The 18,483-nt window shown below is 40.4% G+C and overlaps 1 protein-coding gene across 5 annotated transcripts in view; it reads right to left on the reverse strand.

Moving 5' to 3' along the window:
* Positions 1-18,483, reverse strand: part of fstl4 (follistatin-like 4) — a 173,122-nt gene that overhangs the window by 20,813 nt on the left and 133,826 nt on the right. For all 5 annotated transcript variants that reach the window (XM_044140379.1, XM_044140383.1, XM_044140380.1 and 2 more), the window contains 2 exons: positions 6,873-7,039; positions 3,193-3,313 (listed from right to left, as the gene is read on the reverse strand). In XM_044140379.1, the coding sequence (XP_043996314.1) occupies positions 3,193-3,313; positions 6,873-7,039 (288 nt within the window). The remainder of the gene's footprint in view (positions 1-3,192; positions 3,314-6,872; positions 7,040-18,483) is intronic.

The raw sequence follows: 18,483 nt of genomic DNA on the forward strand, positions 1-18,483 counted from the left end.
AAGCTGCAAAACAGTTTAAACTGGAAACAAACAATTCTTTAGTAAAGAATAATCATGTGTTACATTTAGATCATGAAAGCCTGCGCAGCTTTGATACCAAAGTCTGTATTCCAGAGAAATTATGAAATTTGCACAAACAAATTGTGATTTATGAAAGTTTGCAGACGTTATCTTTATAATTCAGTTTATGGTGAATTAGCCTGGGCTGCATCTACAGACCTGGAACGTTCCCACCACACGTCTGAGAAACTGCACTGCAAAAACACAAAGTCTTACCAAGTCCTTTGGTCCAGTTTCCAGTACAAATATCTTGGTGCACTGAAAATAAGACAAAACTAACTTACTAGTAACGTTTAGGGAAGATGTATGAGCTTTTTAAAGTCAATAATCCCTTAATATTGATGAAAGATTTCTAGTTTCATTGGCAGATTATTTCACGGGAAAAATGTCTTATTACAAGTGAAATAATCTGCCAATGGAACTAGAACTGTGTTGCTAGGCAACGGGCTGGGCTAGGCTGGGGTTGCTAGGTAACGGCAAAGTTCTCTTAGTGAAACAATCTGCCAATAGAACGTGAACTTTTTCATCAATATTAAGGAATTATTTACTTAAAACTAACTCCTGTATCTTCCTGAAAAGTTACTTTAAGTTAGAAGACTTGAAATAAAACAAACTAAGATATTTGCAAATTGGCAGATTATTTCACATAACATTGGAAAAAGTTAAATAATCTGCTAATGGACCCAGTAATTTTTCATCAATATTAGGGAATTACTGACTTAAAACAAGTTAGTACACTTGAAATAAGACAAAACTAAGATTTAGAAACTAGAGCAAATTATGAGGTAATATTTTGTATTTTTTGCAGTGTAGTACTTGTGTCAGGCAGTTGTAACTCGATGAAAAGCAGAAACACCACAGAGCCAGCAGTAAGGACTCATCGTTTCCTCTTTCAAAACAAGGAAATTGGTCCAACATCCACAATCGATTCTCTGCATGTTTTGGCTCTTAAAACAACTGTTGTTTACTTGAATGGAAGCCGTACTTTACAACTCCTTTTCAGTGTTTATTAGGTGTTACTTTATGGCGCAAACACATTTTCAACAGCGATGGCGTCGCACTCGTAAGTGCTAAAATATCATAGAGCAGCTTTACGCTGCAGTTCTGTTGCTTAGGGAAAGTTAAAGCTGCAGCATTGTCATTCTGCTCAGCCAACAGATTGCTTTAAAAGCGAAGCGGGATGCAAACCGCCCACTTAGTCTAATGTGGCACTTGGCTCCACTCCATTCCACCTTATCTCACCTCCTCCTATCTGTTTTTGAAATACCCTGAATACCCAAAGCAAACATTTGGTAATTGCCCTCTGCTGATAACGCCTCCCCAGACATCTTCTCTGTCTGCATGGCTCCTCATAAGAAGAAAATCTGCTTGGTTTTGTTTCATATTAATTAGCTAAATTTATTTAGTGGGCAGAAAAACCAAGTGATCACATATTTTTATTGAAAAAGTTTTAATTAGGGGTTGAGGAGGTCAGACATTTGAAACTGTGTTCTGATGTTACCAGTTTTTCTACCAGCTCTGGTTTGTTTGTGGATTTTTAGAAAAATAAAATATTCTGTGGAATTTGTTCTTCAAAAGGAGAAGCTTTAAATAATCAGATCTAATATTTTATATGCAGGCAGAGCCAGCCCAAAGCATAAGAAAACTAAAAATACCAAAAATAACTTCAGAATATTCTATTTAAAATGCACAGAGCTGTTACTAGCTACTGTAAAATTATTTATTTAAATTAAATTGGAAAAGTATTTACACCGCTAAAACTATGGCTTGTTATTGTTTATATTCTGAAATTTCCCGGACGCCCTCGACCCTGGAGGGCGAAAAGACGATTCTTCTCCTTTCCATCCGTAGCGGCGCTGGAACCGTCAACGAAATGAAACCTGAAGATGTAAATATTAACGTAGGTCAGCGCCGCAAAAGGGAAAAAATAACGCAGAATAAACCAAAACCACTTTTTTCTTGCTCTGTCAGCTGTGCTACACCAGACTTGTTGCCATAGCAACTGACAACAAAGCCACTTTACGTGTCAGGATTCAACACCAAAAAACACTCAAACATTTCCCACGCAGAACATTCAGTCGGTTTTAGGCTTGATGTTGATTTTGCAATGATTAATAATTGATCGCTGTGGTGGATTAGATAACACTGCTATTAGCTAAGCTAACACAGCGGTGGAAGATTAGCTAACACTGCTATTAGCTAAGCTAACACAGTGGTGGTAGATTAGCTAATGCTGCTATTAGCTAAGCTAACACAGCGGTGGTAGATTAGCTCTGCTGATCCTGTCAGAGTTGGTGTGCTGGTCGCCTTTTCTAAATTTTTAACTGAACCAAAACAGACCAAATTCCACAGCCCATCTACATGTTAGGGTTGTCATAGTCAAGCTAGCATAGCTGATCTACTTCCCTCTTCCTCGCTATATTTTCCTTAATTAAAACTTTTTCCTAACCTTGTTATCTAGATGTTGTAGTGTTGACAATTAGTAGATAATCACTGCATCCATTTTTCTTTCATATTTCAGGTGTACAGTTAAGATTTGGAGCCTTGTGGTCAGTGAGCAGCAGGCAGCTGGGGGCCGGATCCTGCATGTGTGACGTCACGCTGTAACAGGTCCATGAGTTTACATTCATGTTCAAAGAACTCCAAACTAGATTTTATCAGTTTGTTTATCTGAATTAATCACATAGTGGGTGGTTTTATTTTGAAAAGCTGGAAGTGAGAAATTAAAACAAGTTTTCTTTTGAAAGTATCCAAAGTAATCTCTTACAGATTTCATTTTGTCTTTATTATTATGATGCTGAAACAAACATGAAATTAATAACCCACCTTCCTGAAACAACCTGGGCTGATAAATTAAAAAGATATGAAAATATGAGAATCTCTTCCACGTCTCTGATCCATACATACTGATTATGAGGCAACATTTGTTGAAGGCAAAAGGTTTTAAATTGGCTTCTGATCGGCCTCCCTAACCCAGACTACCCAGTAGTTTGTTGTTCCATTTTTATTGGAAATGCAACAAAACAAAAAGTATTTTACTGGCACCTCTTCTGGCGTCCACAAAGTAGGACAAGGACAAATGTTTTTAACATTTCTTCTGGAATTTTAGGAAAGAAATGAGCCACTACTGACCATTCACCTGCAGCACATGAGTCTGATAGAGGTCTTCGTAGCCATAGGCATGGCAGCTGTAGTTCCCCATGTGTATTGTTGTCACCTTGGTGATGTACAGCGAGCCGTCGTCCCCAAAGTCCTGCAACACAAGGAAGAGATGGAAGAGAGGAATTAGGACTGCTGGAGACGAAGCGAGACTGGGGAAGGTGGTGAAGAATTGGGTGCAGCAGATCCACAGGGAGCCGGTGGGAAACGTGGGCAGCTTGATAGACTGCAGAGAGGAGGAGTGCAACAGCAGGGAATGATGGGAAGAGACAGGGGAGAGAAAGAGTGATGGGGAGGGAAGACAAACCATGAATCAAGGGTTTCCCTGTTGAGCTGAAGCAGCCATTTGGGGATTTGATCCTGCTCTCCCCTCATGACGCTGCCGCAGTCTGATAAATGGCAAGGGTTAAAAATACAAAGCCCATTAGGCTGATGAATGGAGCCAGAGCTGTTGGTGCAGCGTGAGCCAATCAGCAGGGACTTCCTGCTACAAGTTAGCATGAATTAAAGCATTAAACTCTCTGCTGTCCCACCAAGTGGTGGATCAGACGGATCTGATGGATCCGACGCCACATTTCAACTTTAAATGGCAAAAACACAAAATCTCACAAAGTATCTTGGTCTGGTTTCTAGGACAAATATCTTAGTACACTTGAAATAATAACACAAAATTAAGAAGAAATAAGAGCTTTTTAAAGTCAATAATTTCTAATATTGATGAGAAAGTTCCACTGGCAGATTATTTTAATAAAAATATGGGAAATATTTTGTTGAACTTGAACTTTTTCATCAACATTAATGAACTGTTGATTTAAATCAAGCTCCTATCTTGGAGAAAAGTTCATTTTCTCTTATTTCACTAGAAACCAGATGAAATCTACACGGTGTGACTTTGTGTTTTTTCAATGTAAACATGACAGTGAATGAAGAATCAAGTGTAGCTTTGAACAAAAAATGAGCCAGAGGTTATTGTTTGTGCTACAGTAGAAAATATTTTTTATTCTGTCTGAAGAACATGAACTGAAGTTCAGCACATTAATCAGTAATAATACAGAATCTATTTTCTGTTAAATGACATTTTTAATTTGTCCTTAGTGTGACTTCATTGACATGAACAGTTGATAGAAATCAGATTGATGAAACATTCATCACATCCACGTGAATTCGATGTTTTTTTGGAGACTGATTTATCTGCATATTTTTCTACGATCCGGTTTAAAACATAAAGTCATCTATCTAATTCCTCCAATGGATCCATGCAGCCAAACATTGAGTGTAATTCATGTCTCTTGCTCCGGCCCGGTCCGTGTCGCTGCAGAGCTTCCTGTTGGAGTCACGGCCCCAACATGTGAGCCTGTTTATCTGCTCATCACCCCAGCAGACCAACATGCTGCTCATTAACTTGCAATCAGCACATTGTGAGGCGGCGCTGGATAAAACCACGCTGAGCTTCCACCCAAACAGAAGCCGTTCATTAAGAGCAGAGCTTACATTAATCGTATTGTTTCATGGAGGATGCTCGGCAATCATTGCTCTCTTATTTCCACTCGTTTGTTCGTTTTCTTGTAATTAGTCTTTCACCCTCCTGCAGCTGAATATCAGAGATGAAGGAAGAAAACCACTTCGCTTTTGTCTGCAGGAACATAAATAGTGCAAACTCAAACCACAAAGTAAAAACATGAGTTTAAGTCAGCTGAGCTGCTCTCAGGGTTCTTTACGGCTCTCAGCAGCATCGTAATTTTCACATTTTGCATTTCAAAAACGGGCTGTAATTACTTTATTTTAATGTAAATGTGAAGAGACCACCCAGCGCGCCTCTTGCTGCTGAAATCAACCAGATATTAATTAGGCAGCCCGCTGACATTAAGTAAAAGGTTTTATTTAAAAGTTCAATTGATGTTTAGGTGGTAATTATCCTTCAAAGTCTCAGACCAGAGAAACTCATCCAGGCTTTAGTTTCTCTCTAGTGGCTTTGATTCCTGCAGCAGCGTCTTCACAGGCCTGATTGACAACCCAACGGTCCAGAACGCTGCTGCTGGAGTTCTGACTAGAACCAGGAGGATGGAGACACCACCCGGTTCTGCACCACCCGGTTCTGCACCACCCGGTTCTGCACCACCTGGTTCTACACCACCCGGTTCTACATCACCCGGTTCTGCACCACCCGGTTCTACACCACCCGGTTCTGCACCACCCGGTTCTGCACCACCCGGTTCTGCACCACCCGGTTCTACATCACCCGGTTCTGCACCACCCGGTTCTGCACCACCCGGTTCTGCACCACCCGGTTCTGCACCACCTGGTTCTGCACCACCCGGTTCTACACCACCCGGTTCTACATCACCCGGTTCTGCACCACCCGGTTCTGCACCACCCGGTTCTGCACCACCCGGTTCTGCACCACCCGGTTCTACACCACCCGGTTCTACACCACCCGGTTCTACACCACCTGGTTCTACACCACCCGGTTCTTCAGTCCTTCACTGAGAGACTGTAAACTGCTGGTAGTTTATAAATCACTGAATTAAATATTAAAGATCTGCTGCTGTTGGATCAACCTTCCAGATCTCTTAAACATGAAAAAGCAGCTTTCAGCTTCTATGCACCATAAATCTGGAACAAACTTACAGAAAACTGAAAAACAGCCGAAACACTGAGTTCCTCTAAATGTAGACTAAAATCCTGCCTGGTTAGAGTTGATTTAGAAACATTTGATGATGTTTCAACATGAAGGCCCTTTAACTGCCTTCATGTTGAAATGTGCTATAGAAATAAACCCGATTGATTGATTGATTGATCTGTGTGATTGATTATGAAGTGGAAAGAAAACTAAACTATGAATATTATGGATTTACTGCCTCCCTAACAGTTGCTGTTTATTGTGCTTCCTATATTCTTGTTTATTTAATATTTAGTTTTAATCATCCTCTCTTCTCTTTGAGATCATGTGTTGCCATGGAAACGTGCCCATGATCTGACAAGGACCTGGAGTTTCAATCTGCCTCAGTGGGAAGGTCCATTGTTTGAGGAGAGGAGACGTTACTGGGGTTTTATTTGGGCCCAGCTTCTTTTTTCACAACAAACTAACATTTGTTGTGAAAATGTTAGTTGTAATTCTGTAAATATTCATCTAGGAATATTGTTTATAAAAATGTTTTGTCCTTTCCTCTCCCTGGTGATGTAACTGTTGTCTCTGCCCTGAATCAGTCCTGACCATGTTTTCAACCCGTTTAAAGCGTGGTTCGGGTGGTTCGGGGGGTTTCGGGTGGTTCTGGTGGTTCGGATGGTTTCGGGTCAGAGGGAGACTCTGTCAGGCTGCGGATTGCACTGTAACGTCTGAAGAACTGCATAAAGGAAACATTTAGAGCTCTACAATTTTTCATCACAAATTATATTTTCATTTTACAAAAACGTCACAAAGACTTAAATACCGTTTACCTGCTAGATTAATGCAGCGTTCATTAATCCTATAAAGAGTTCTTAACGTCATGTTAGTATCAACACTTTGCTTTCTTTCTTAATTGAAAGTCAAATTACATGAGTGAAAATTATTTATTTATTGGAGGAATATTGGATCCAGAACCAATATTTGTGGGCCGTACTCTCTGCTGTGGCCTCAGGAAACAAAACATCCAGTAACTGTTTGGACTCACGTTGATGTCCTCCAGGTCCAGGAAGTTCAGGACGATGCCGTTCCTCTTCCAGATGATGGGTGGGCGCAGCGTTCCCTGGATGGCGCAGGTGAGGACGGCGCTGAGGCCCACCGTTACGGTCGAGGTGCTGATCCGCTGGTCCTCCGCCAGGCTCAGCTGCACAACTTCTGTTGGTTTGAAGCAAATCAATCAGAACAGATGTTTTCTCTGGTATTTTATCTCTTGACTAAGAAACCATCTGATGTTTAGAGTCCTTCACACATTCCCCATCAGATTTAAACTGAGACTCCAAAACATCATTTTCACTTCAAATCAGAAGAAATATGTTGGTAAAATTAACTTTACTAAATAGGACAAAACTGGGTTTTGGAAGAACAGAACATGTCAATATCCGTAAACGTCCATCATCCATCCATCCATCAGCCATCCATCATCCATCCATCATCCATCCATCCATCATCAATCATCCATCCATCATCCATCCATCCATCCATCATCCATCCATCCATCCATCATCCATCCATCCATCATCCATCATCCATCCATCCATCATCCATCCATCCATCATCCATCCAACATCAATCATCCATCCATCCATCATCCATCCATCATTCATCATCCATCCATCCATCATCCATCCATCCATCCATCCATCATCCATCCATCCATCATCCATCATCCATCCATCCATCATCCATCCATCATCCATCCATCATCCATCCATCCATCCATCATCCATCCATCCATCATCCATCCATCCATCCATCATCAATCCATCCATCCATCCATCATCCATCCATCCATCCATCCATCCATCATTCATCCATCCATCCATCCATCATCAATCCATTCATCCATCCATCATCCATCCATCATCCATCCATCATCCATCCATCCATCCATCATCCATCCATCCATCCATCATCCATCCATCATCCATCCATCATCCATCCACCATCCATCCATCATCCATCCATCCATCCATCATCAATCCATCCATCCATCCATCATCCATCCATCATCCATCCATCCATCCATCATCCATCCATCCATCCATCATTCATCCATCCATCCATCCCACATCAATCCATTCATCCATCCATCATCCATCCATCATCCATCCATCCATCCATCCATCCATCCATCATCCATCCATCATCCATCATCCATCCATCATCCATCCATCCATCCATCCATCCATCCATCCATCATCCATCCATCCATCCATCCATCCATCATCCATCCATCCATCCATCCATCCATCATCCATCATCCATCCATCATCCATCATCCATCCATCATCCATCCATCCATCCATCCATCCATCCATCCATCATCCATCCATCCATCCATCATCCATCCATCATCCATCCATCCATCCATCCATCCACCATCCATCATCCATCCATCCATGATCCATTAACAATATTAACTAAACCTTTACATGCCTGTAAAGGTTTAGTTAATAAACCCACAGCTTCCTCTGTTGGAGGTGCTGATTTCCCCACCATGAAAACAACATGAACAGTTGGATTAAAACAGAGTCTGAGCAACAGGAAGAAAATCTGACTTTAGAAACATCAGCAGGTTTAAATCTGCCTGTAAAAATCAGGAATCTACCTCTGGAAGAAAAACTGTCAAATCTCCTCAAATACCTACAGAGTGCCAATGACAGGATTTTTAAATGTTTGTTTTTTTTAATCATTTTAGTCCAAACTATGTTCTTTTATTCGTCATGAATGCAAAACGTTTATAGATGCACTTTTTCAGAAACCAACTAAAACTATTTTTGTTTTATTTGCTCCAAAACCTAAAACTTGAAAAAAAAAACAAAAAACATTTGTTTACTTTGATACTTCACCAAACTTGACACTGTAGTTTGTTTTTTATTATTTTGTAGTAGTATGGGGTATAATTATCTAGTTTTTGAAATTTGCTGACCTCTGACCTTAACTGTTTTTGTTTTCCTCCTGTTTTCTGCGGCTGAACAGGATGAGTAAAGCAGATGTCTGGTTTCTCAGACATAACTCTGCTCCGTTTTTCAGACCTCTCCGTTTCCTTCAGCTCTATCTGACACCACGATCTGCATCCATACGTCAGTTTATTGCATCATAACTGTGCAACATAAAGTCAAGCAAATCTTTGCTGTTCTGACAGAACGCCGGCGATAAGGCCAGTGGAAACAGGCCTTCACTGCAGCAGCCACAGGGGACAGTATTTCATTGTCCAAACAGACTTTAGGTAAGATGGCTAACAGGCTCAGAGATGTTTGTGGGAAGCCTCCTGTCACAATGCAGACTTTGACAAAAGCAGTTGTAAAGGACCTGAGGATATTAGCTGTCTGTTCCACGCAGCTCTCCCAGTGACAGATGAATGTGGGATGACAGCTCGGCCTGCCAGTGGCTTCTCAAAACGCCCTGGGTGCGGTACGCCGCTGCTCCAACCAAATTATAACTCAGCACATCAGTAATCTGGGTGGCAGAACAGGCTTTGAGTGCCATGCGACAGATGAGAGATGAAGTGCATCGATCTGGCTTAGAGGTCCAGTTTCAGGTCGCGCCGTGAATCTCAACTAGACGCCAACGATACGAGACCGGTGAGGTTTGCAAAGTCAGCAGCAGCAGCCGACTGTTCAGACGGACATCTGAGGCCGCTTTGTATCGATTCTTTAAAAGGGAGACGAGAAGTGTAACAGCTTAAACGTCTGCTGGTGAGAAAATCTCTTTAGAGTTCAGTTCAGCTGTAATTAATAGACTGTGGCAGATAAAGCACAGCGAGGCAGAGAGGTTATTTTAACAACTACAGCTGGAAAATACAAACAAATACCAGCAAATACAAACAAATACCAGCAAATACAAACAAATACCAGCAAATACAAACAAATACCAGCAAATACAAACAAATACAAACAAATACCAGCAAATACAAACAAATACAAACAAATACCAGCAAATACAAACAAATACCAGCAAATACAAACAAATACAAACAAATACAAACAAATACCAGCAAATACAAACAAATACAAACAAATACAAACAAATACCAACAAATACAAACAAATACCAGCAAATACAAACAAATACAAATGCAAATATACCAAAAATACAAACAAATACAAACAAATAATCAAAATACAAAACAAATACAAACAAATAACAAATAAAACAAATACAAACAAATACAAACAAATACCAGCAAATACAAACAAATACCAGCAAATACAAACAAATACAAACAAATACAAACAAATACCAGCAAATACAAACAAATACAAACAAATACAAACAAATACAAACAAATACAAACAAATACAAACAAATACCAGCAAATACAAACAAATACCAGCAAATACAAACAAATACCAGCAAATACAAACAAATACAAACAAATACCAACAAATACAAACAAATACCAACAAATACAAACAAATACCAACAAATACAAACAAATACCAGCAAATACAAACAAATACCAGCAAATACAAACAAATACAAACAAATACCAGCAAATACAAACAAATACCAGCAAATACAAACAAATACCAGCAAATACAAACAAATACCAGCAAATACTGCCCCCCGGGAGTCCAGGCTGAAGCACTTCAAAAACAGGAGGGCTCCAGAGAAAACAACTGAAATCTGCTTGTTGAGGATGACTTGCTGTTTCAATATTTGCTTACATACTAACATACATTTTCCTTTAGATAATAGTTGTACAGATACTGATTTCACCTGCAATACCTTTAAAAATGCTTTATTGGCTTTTTAAATGAGAAAATAATGTGACTTTAATAACACCTAATGAACAACTACTGCTGCCAGAAAATAAATATAACCATTAAAAAATAACCTGGGTTTAAATATGTGGAAACCATAAAACCTGCCAATAACTTGATTCACTTTAACATTTAATGTTCACATCAGGTCAGGTTACAAAAGGTCAAATTGATTATGTTGCACCACAAATGGCCCCCGGGCCGCAGTTTGGACACCCGTCAGCTGAACAACACGCTTCCAGGGTCCAGCAAGAGAAGAAATTCATACTGAGTAGAAATCTCAGGAACAGGAAAAAGTGTTGAACGAAATAAAAAAGAAGCAGAGAACGAAGAAAAATATGAAAAATAAAACCTTGAAAAAAGGAAAAAACAGCTGGAGTTGGAGAGAATTAAAAAAGCTAACTGATATTTGACTTGAAACAGGTAATAAAAATTTAAAAAATGTCTGTCCATGTATCAGGATGAAAAGACATTTGATGCAGAGCAGGTGGAATATCTCAGAGTAAACCTGGAGTTTGTCCCTTTTCTCCTTCCGTACGAGGCGAGAGAGACGTGAAACCAGGACGCAGCGAAGCAGAGAGGAGCGCAGTGACGTGTTTCTAAAGGGAAGCAGGAAGAACGCCTGCAGGAACCATGAGGAGGTAGAAAGGTCAAAGGTGACGCTGTGGGACGCAATGAGCCAGAAACTAAAGAAACTATTTCACAAAAACAAAATATGAAAACAACAGATGCAATGTTGTTTTGGAAATCAGTGTACAAAAAAAAACAACCTTAAAATGCAAAGAGTGCTTCAATACAACACTGCAAAAAACTAAATCTTACCAAGTATTTTTGTCCAATACCTACTGCAAAAATGGGAGCCAAGATCTCATTTACAAGAGAGACCTGCCTTTAAATTACAAACAGCAGCAACAAAATGTAAAGGTTACCAAGATATGAGCTAAAAACAAGAGCAAGTTTTAAAGCAATAAAAACTTTATTCAGTAGAAACAATAGAAATTTAGCCAACAATACAGATTTATAATCTACCAGCTAACTGCGCTAAAGCTTGTTGATGATGTAACAAAAATCACTACAGAGGAAGCAGAAAGCAGCACAACAGAGCGCCAGGGAAGAGCTCATTAAAAAGGCAGATGGAAAAATCATAAATTATCTGGACCTGGTTTTGGTTTAACCTCCGGCCATTTTAGCGCAGCAGATGTCGCAGTCAGACAGCAGGGAAGCGAGGGATAAAAACGCACACGCACCAGGTAAAGGCAAAGAGCAAAGCTTGCCGAGTCCAATGGACCTGGTTCCTTATTCTTACCATGATGCTCAGAAGGAGCACAGCAAATTTCACGGTCGGACAGCGAAGAAGTGCCAAAACCTCACTAAAAGAAAAAACTCGTAAAAGTGCACAGGGTCAAAACCCAGTGTGGTTCAAATGACCCCGTCTCTTCAGACCTCAGGAGGGTTAAACAGTCAGACCAGGAGCAGAAAAATGTAATCTGCAGTGTGAGGAAGAGAGAAAATACAAGCAATCTGTTGTTTAACGAAGCAGCAATGCAGCCGATTTGTTCCAGTCACTGGGAACAAAAGGCAGGATTCAACACAGACATCCAAGTTATTATGTTTCTATATAGAGATACATTTTCCATTTACATATTTAACTTTGAGATTTTAAGGGAGACCTGGCAATGACTGGCAGCAGCATAAAACAGAAGATACATTCAAACAACATCCACAAAAATGACCCAAAAACATTTCAACACATCACATATATAAACCTACACTCAAGTAGTATGTGATTGTTTTTAGTTTCTAGTGAGTTTAATACAGATCATATCACCACCCATCACATTATGATATGAATTTTATGTCACAATCCTGAACACAAACCAGCTGGGATGTTAAAAACAGCTTCGTCTCTCCTGATTAGTCATGAGCGCATCAACCTGATGACTAGGACGGAGGTGAGAGAGAAACCACACAAACCTGCTCTCTGTGAGAACCAGGTCTTCATGCCTGACGCTCCACCTGTAAACCACTGACCCCCCCACTGACGGCGGCAGCGTGCCACTGTTCTGACATCACTTCCCCTCCATTCATGGACGACCCGCTGGATTACTCAGATTCTTGAAGAGCTTGTCTGATTCGATCTGATAGATTAATTATTTTACCCACTGCTGAGAGAAAAGCACCTGCTGCCAAACCCAACAAGGTTCTTTTGGACTTTAAGGATCAAACACAAAGATCCAATAATAGTAGCACATGCTAACATTATTAATGTCCTTTAAAGGAGCAGAAACAAATACTTAAGTGCCTTAAAAGGGGACATATCACGAAAAAAATCCACTCTTTGGTCCTTAAACAGATCTTGTGTATTTGGAGCCTCTAGGAGGGAAAAAAAGTTTTATTTAGTTTCTTCCAGTGCTGCTTAAATCATCTTTATATCCTGTTTGAATTGTTTTGTCTTTGTTTTTATTCATCTGCTCAGTTTACTTTATTCCCCATTACATTTTCTAAACATTAACTCTATGGTTTTCTGCAGAACTGCTAACTAGGCTCATGGATGTACAAGCAGCCAGTTTTACAAATCAACCATTTTTTATTCTCACTTTGGTTTTGTAGGCAAAGTTCAGGGATGCCAAAGCTACAAGTGAATAAGTTAAAATCTTTGGTTGTGGAGTGAAATAACCCACACAGCTCATTATACTGTCACACAGGCTCTTCAAAGCGCCTGGTTGAATTTCATTTTTCTTGGAAATGTCACCTCATCAGTGGGGAAAGTCCTCTGTTTGGTCAAGGACGAACGCTTCAACATCCTTCACCAGTATCTGGAAGAATTCGACAAAATAGTTTGTCGGACTGAAGGTTCAGCTCATCCTCTCTATAGAAACACTTGAATACCAAACTTTATATTAGATATAAATTCATCGTATGTTTAGTTATTGTCTTGATAGCAGTAGCATTGTGCCTTCTGCTAATGTTAGCACTGTGTGCTAACTCTTACCTCCTTGAGAACAACGTATCTCTACTGTATGTTTGGAACAGGACTATAAATGCATGAATTCAGTCGGTCTTGTTGCTAGCGTCAGCTAACTCATTAGCTAACTCATTAGCTAACTCATTAGCTAACTCATTAGCTAACTCATTAGCTAACTCATTAGCTAACTCATTAGCTGTGTTGAGGCCTTGTTTATGAGATGAAAGGCATTTCCTTTGAACTTATGAGTTGCGATGGACACGTCTTCCATCATTGACCTTTTTAATCAATTCAGTGATGAAATGTTGGCATCTCTGCTCTCAAACTACAAAAATGGCCGAATGTGGTGGAGTGGAGCCCTCTGTGATCTGGAGGGGGGTGAAGTGTCTCAGAAGCATTTAAAGAGACGGCACCAAAATTAGATGCTGTAAGACACAACTCACATTTTAAAAAACGGTCAAAGTCGGAAAATATTCAGTTAATGTGACAGTTGACCCCAAAGTTTCCTTAAGACACTAATCCTGCCCACAGCATCATAGATCCTCCACTGTACTTAACAGGAATCTGCATTAAGGCTTACTGACATTCATGTTATATGTTAGATACTAAATTATTTTATTTTGTAGACAAAGTAAAGTTTGTATTTTCCATTTTTGTAGTGTGAGATTGTAAAAATTCGGCTGAAAGCTGAATTCACAATACACTCAAGGGGGAAATCTGTCACAGGAATCAGGTAAAATATGCCACACCTTTAATCTGATAAAAATACTCAAACACTGAATTTGTCAATCTTCTGCAACAATGATTTATTCAAAAAAAATTATTATACTACGAAATAATAATAGTTATCATGATAAAGAGATCAAATAACCAAAATCCCTCAAACAATAAACAGGGTTACTCAGTTCGAATCAGCAAACAAAAAAAAACTCACTAATTAAGAGTCCGAAATTTTCTATTTCCTTTTCCCCAAGAGATTATTGTCCACCACAAATTTCCATATCCTGAAAAATAAACAAAGTCCTGGAAATATTCCCCCCGTTTTATTCCAAAGTCCCGATCCAAAATGGAAAAATCCAAACGTCAAAAACCCCTCCCAAAAATGGAGAAAACAAAAAGAGTGGTACCACCAAAAATCCCCAAAAAGAAAAGTAAAGTCCAGATCTCACCGGGAACGACTTTCTATCCCCTCGGTGGCGTCCTCTCGCACTGGCGGCGTCTTCTTGCCCCGGGCGGCGTTTCTTGGGTGCAAACTCCGATCCAGTTCCTGAAATATGATCTGCGGCGCTGGGCGAACTTTTGATCGTTATTTAATGTCTTTCCTTTGATTTTTAAAAGTTCTAAACGTTTATACGCATCAAAACTCCCGCTGCCCAGATCTACCGGCGAGTGTCTTCCTCTTCGGTTGCGCCTCTCGCGCCGTCGCCCCCTTTTAAATCACTAATTATACACACACACACACACCTGAAAATTTCATGATCCACCCAAATCAGTTACAAACAGTGGAAATTCGAAAGATTTTTTAACAATTAAAGCACCGAAACTGTTCTACAGAACAGTTTAACACGTTTACTTTTTATCGTATTTATTCAGGAAAAACAAACATAGTGGTTATGTTACAAGATTACACTGCCACACGTTGGATGAGTTTCCAATTCATTTCAGGAGTTCACAGAATGTATTTTAATTATCTTAACTGACTGAAATCTGCAAACAGAACAAGCCTTTCAGTTTGAGTATCTAACATGCACCTTGTCAGAGGATGTGGGGAAAATCTGCTGCAATCATGCAGGGAATTTTTATGTTAATGGAAAAATAGCTTTAAGTTCCTCTCCAAGTCACACAGACCAACATGTACAAACACACAGCTGATGGTGGGAATGCAGTGACCTGCCCACTGGGAGCAGAGGAAGGACTCAAGGACGCGCTCATGTGCAGTCAGGACCGAACTTCTGATTAATGGCAGATGTGCTGAACATCCTGAGCTGCAGCTTTTAACCCATACTTCATCATCTTTAAAAATATCTCCTGTTTTTACTGCAACCCATCTTACAATTCACCTTCATTACTGCATCCATTTAAAAAACAATTACCTCTGTAAGTGTTGTAAAGTTTCCTGAACATAATGACAGCAGCAGGTACGTAAAGTACATGTAATGAGACAGAACTCCCACTGGAACCCGGAGAGAGCACAAATTATCTCGGAGTGTCACTGTGCATTTGTTATGAGCTCGGCTCTCTGCAGGCGGCCTGCAGCCTTTAGTGAATACATCATCAATATTTCAAACACACTGACACCGAATTAATGACACGCAGCATTTCTCTTCAGCCAATCAATAACTACACACTCTTCAGCTCTTAATCATATGCATACTGTATACTTCACGTATTATTTAAATGTTACACGCAGCCTGATCATTTGCTGTGTTTCATCTCTTCTGCATCTCTTTTGTTAAACAAGCACTTATTCTCTCTCACGGATATGCAGAATATCATGCTTTTTCAGAGAGAGTGCTGGTGTGGTGATTATTCATGGGAAGGATAACGGGGACGAGCAATCAGTGGGCAGCTCATTAATCATGCTGGATGCAGACCCTTAATCTCCTCCACAGGTACAGAGGAATCCTCTGCTAACTCTTCCTCTCTCTTTCCACCCACCAGCTCATTTTCTGCCGTTCGCATCTTCGGCTGCAGCTCTCTGTCCTTTGCAGAACCTCTAACCCTCTCCATATCTATGTGACTGTAACTGCCTGTCAATCTCTTTTTGTCCTTCTCTGTGCTTCTATTATGCTTTTCTCTTTCTCCTTTCGTTCCACTTGATGTGTGTCTTTGCCCGGCTGTCTCTCCATTTGCTGCAAAAGCCAAATTTTAGCTGCGTTTTCCTGAAGGACCCCTTAACTAGGCATTGAATATGTCTTGTTAAGATCACAGACCAAAAGATTGGGGGCAAAAAAGAGGCAAGTATAGTAGAAATGTGAGCAGTAGGGACTATTTTAGGAAAATATGTCACAAATCGCATCAATAAAGTGACTCCAGAGGATTTCAGCTGAATATCTGTCAAAGGCTGCTACGCTACCAGGGAAACATTCAGAAGAAAACGGAGGGCGATTTCTGGTGAGGACAAATCTGCTACACAACATGGAGGCACACAAACTGAAAACAGTTTGTTTTCACAAACTGAAAACAGTTTGTGAAAACTGCAGTAATTATTTTAATGCAGTAAAATAATTACTGCATTATTTTACATGCAGTAAAATAATCTGTCAGGATTATTTTACTGCATGAGAAATACTTCAGTTAATAAACACTCACCGGTGCCAAGAGACTAGATTTTTTAAGAAATCTTCTACAGACATTTCCTCAAAAGTTTATAATTTACATGACGTCACCAATCAGTCGTTCCAGCAACTGACCAATCAGCGGTCGCCATTTGTCCTGAAGGATACGCCCTTTATCTGCAGGAACCGAACCTCGGTCAACGTTGCCGGGGTTCATCATTGCTAACGCACCGCAGTCAGAGAGATTTAGAGGAACATCCTGGTGCCGGCCGTTACCCAGACAGAGGGCGGGATACCATTCATTACATCCACAAACCGAGTCCAGAATAAGTTACAAAGGGCCACACAAAGTTCTCTAAACGCTGCTAATGGCCCCTGAACCACTTCAGTCCCTCGTCTAGACAGAAGGTTTTCTTGTGTGACAATGAAAACCTTTTGATTCTCTGAGTTCTGTAAAGGTTCTGACCCAACCTGGAAAGCACCAACCCTCCCTAAAGCTGATGACTTAGATTTGAGTCAAATGGTTTTTAAAAAGAGCTGCCATATTTCCATCCAGCTTCCTTTTGTTCCTCTCGGCTGCTCGTCTCTGCAGCTGCTAGCACGCACAGCCAACCCTTAACCCAGCTGGCTGGGAGCTAATGCTAGCAGCTGGGCCCTTTGCCACTCTTTGGTGAGACTGCTGTTCTTCTGCTATCATGTGGTTCAACATGTGAAAACCTGCAGGGCCAAGCAGACAGGCTTGATTGTAAAAGTCACTGTCCAGGATTTATGTGGTTGAAATGGTAGATTTAGAGAGCTGTGTTTATTTTTATCACCCCATTGGTTTGAATATTTTCTTTGTTCTGAACTACATAAAAATGCAACATTCCTGTGTTTTTATGCTTTGTTTGCAAGGAAACCAAAGCAGCTTTCAGTTCAATGCCTCATTTTCCTTTGTCAGAAATAGCGGATAAAAGGATAATAAAATGAAGTTTAGGTGACGGATTGGAAAGAAAAAAAATCTTATCTTCTGACTTTTATTTGATAAAAGTGAGAACTTTAAGTCTCAGGGGCTGAAAAAGCCATCCTGCTCCGGGAGGATTAGTGGAAACAAGCCGACAGTCTGGAGCTAATCTCCCATACTTCATTTGGCCGGATGAGATCCAATTCATTAAAGCTTTATTCTCATCTGACAGCAGCATAAGATCTCTGACAATCTCAGTAATCTTTCATCTTTATGGAAAGAAAAGGCCTGGATGAATCTGCCTACTGTAAAACGCTGGAGCGTCCTGTGACAGCCTGGCTAAGTGCTCTTTCTTGTCAGAAAGCCATTTAAGTTTTGCAGCCAGCAACACAACTCGGCTCTGCTGGAGCCGCAGCGTGACCCGACCCGAGGGCCCGACCCGAGGGCCCGCCTCTGCCCAGGCAGAACGCACAATAAGAAGAGTTGGGCTGTATGTGTCCAAATGCATCAGCAGGATTAGTTATTTAAGCTCTGTGGGAAATCTTTGTGGGCATGGACACTCTGAAGCATTCACAAACATTTTAAAAACAGCATGATTGCTGCTGCAGGAAGGCCTGCATGCTCCTTATTTACTCCACATGAATTAA

The sequence above is a fragment of the Gambusia affinis genome, linkage group LG15 (assembly GCF_019740435.1).
Source record: "Gambusia affinis linkage group LG15, SWU_Gaff_1.0, whole genome shotgun sequence".
Lineage (NCBI taxonomy): Eukaryota > Metazoa > Chordata > Actinopteri > Cyprinodontiformes > Poeciliidae > Gambusia > Gambusia affinis.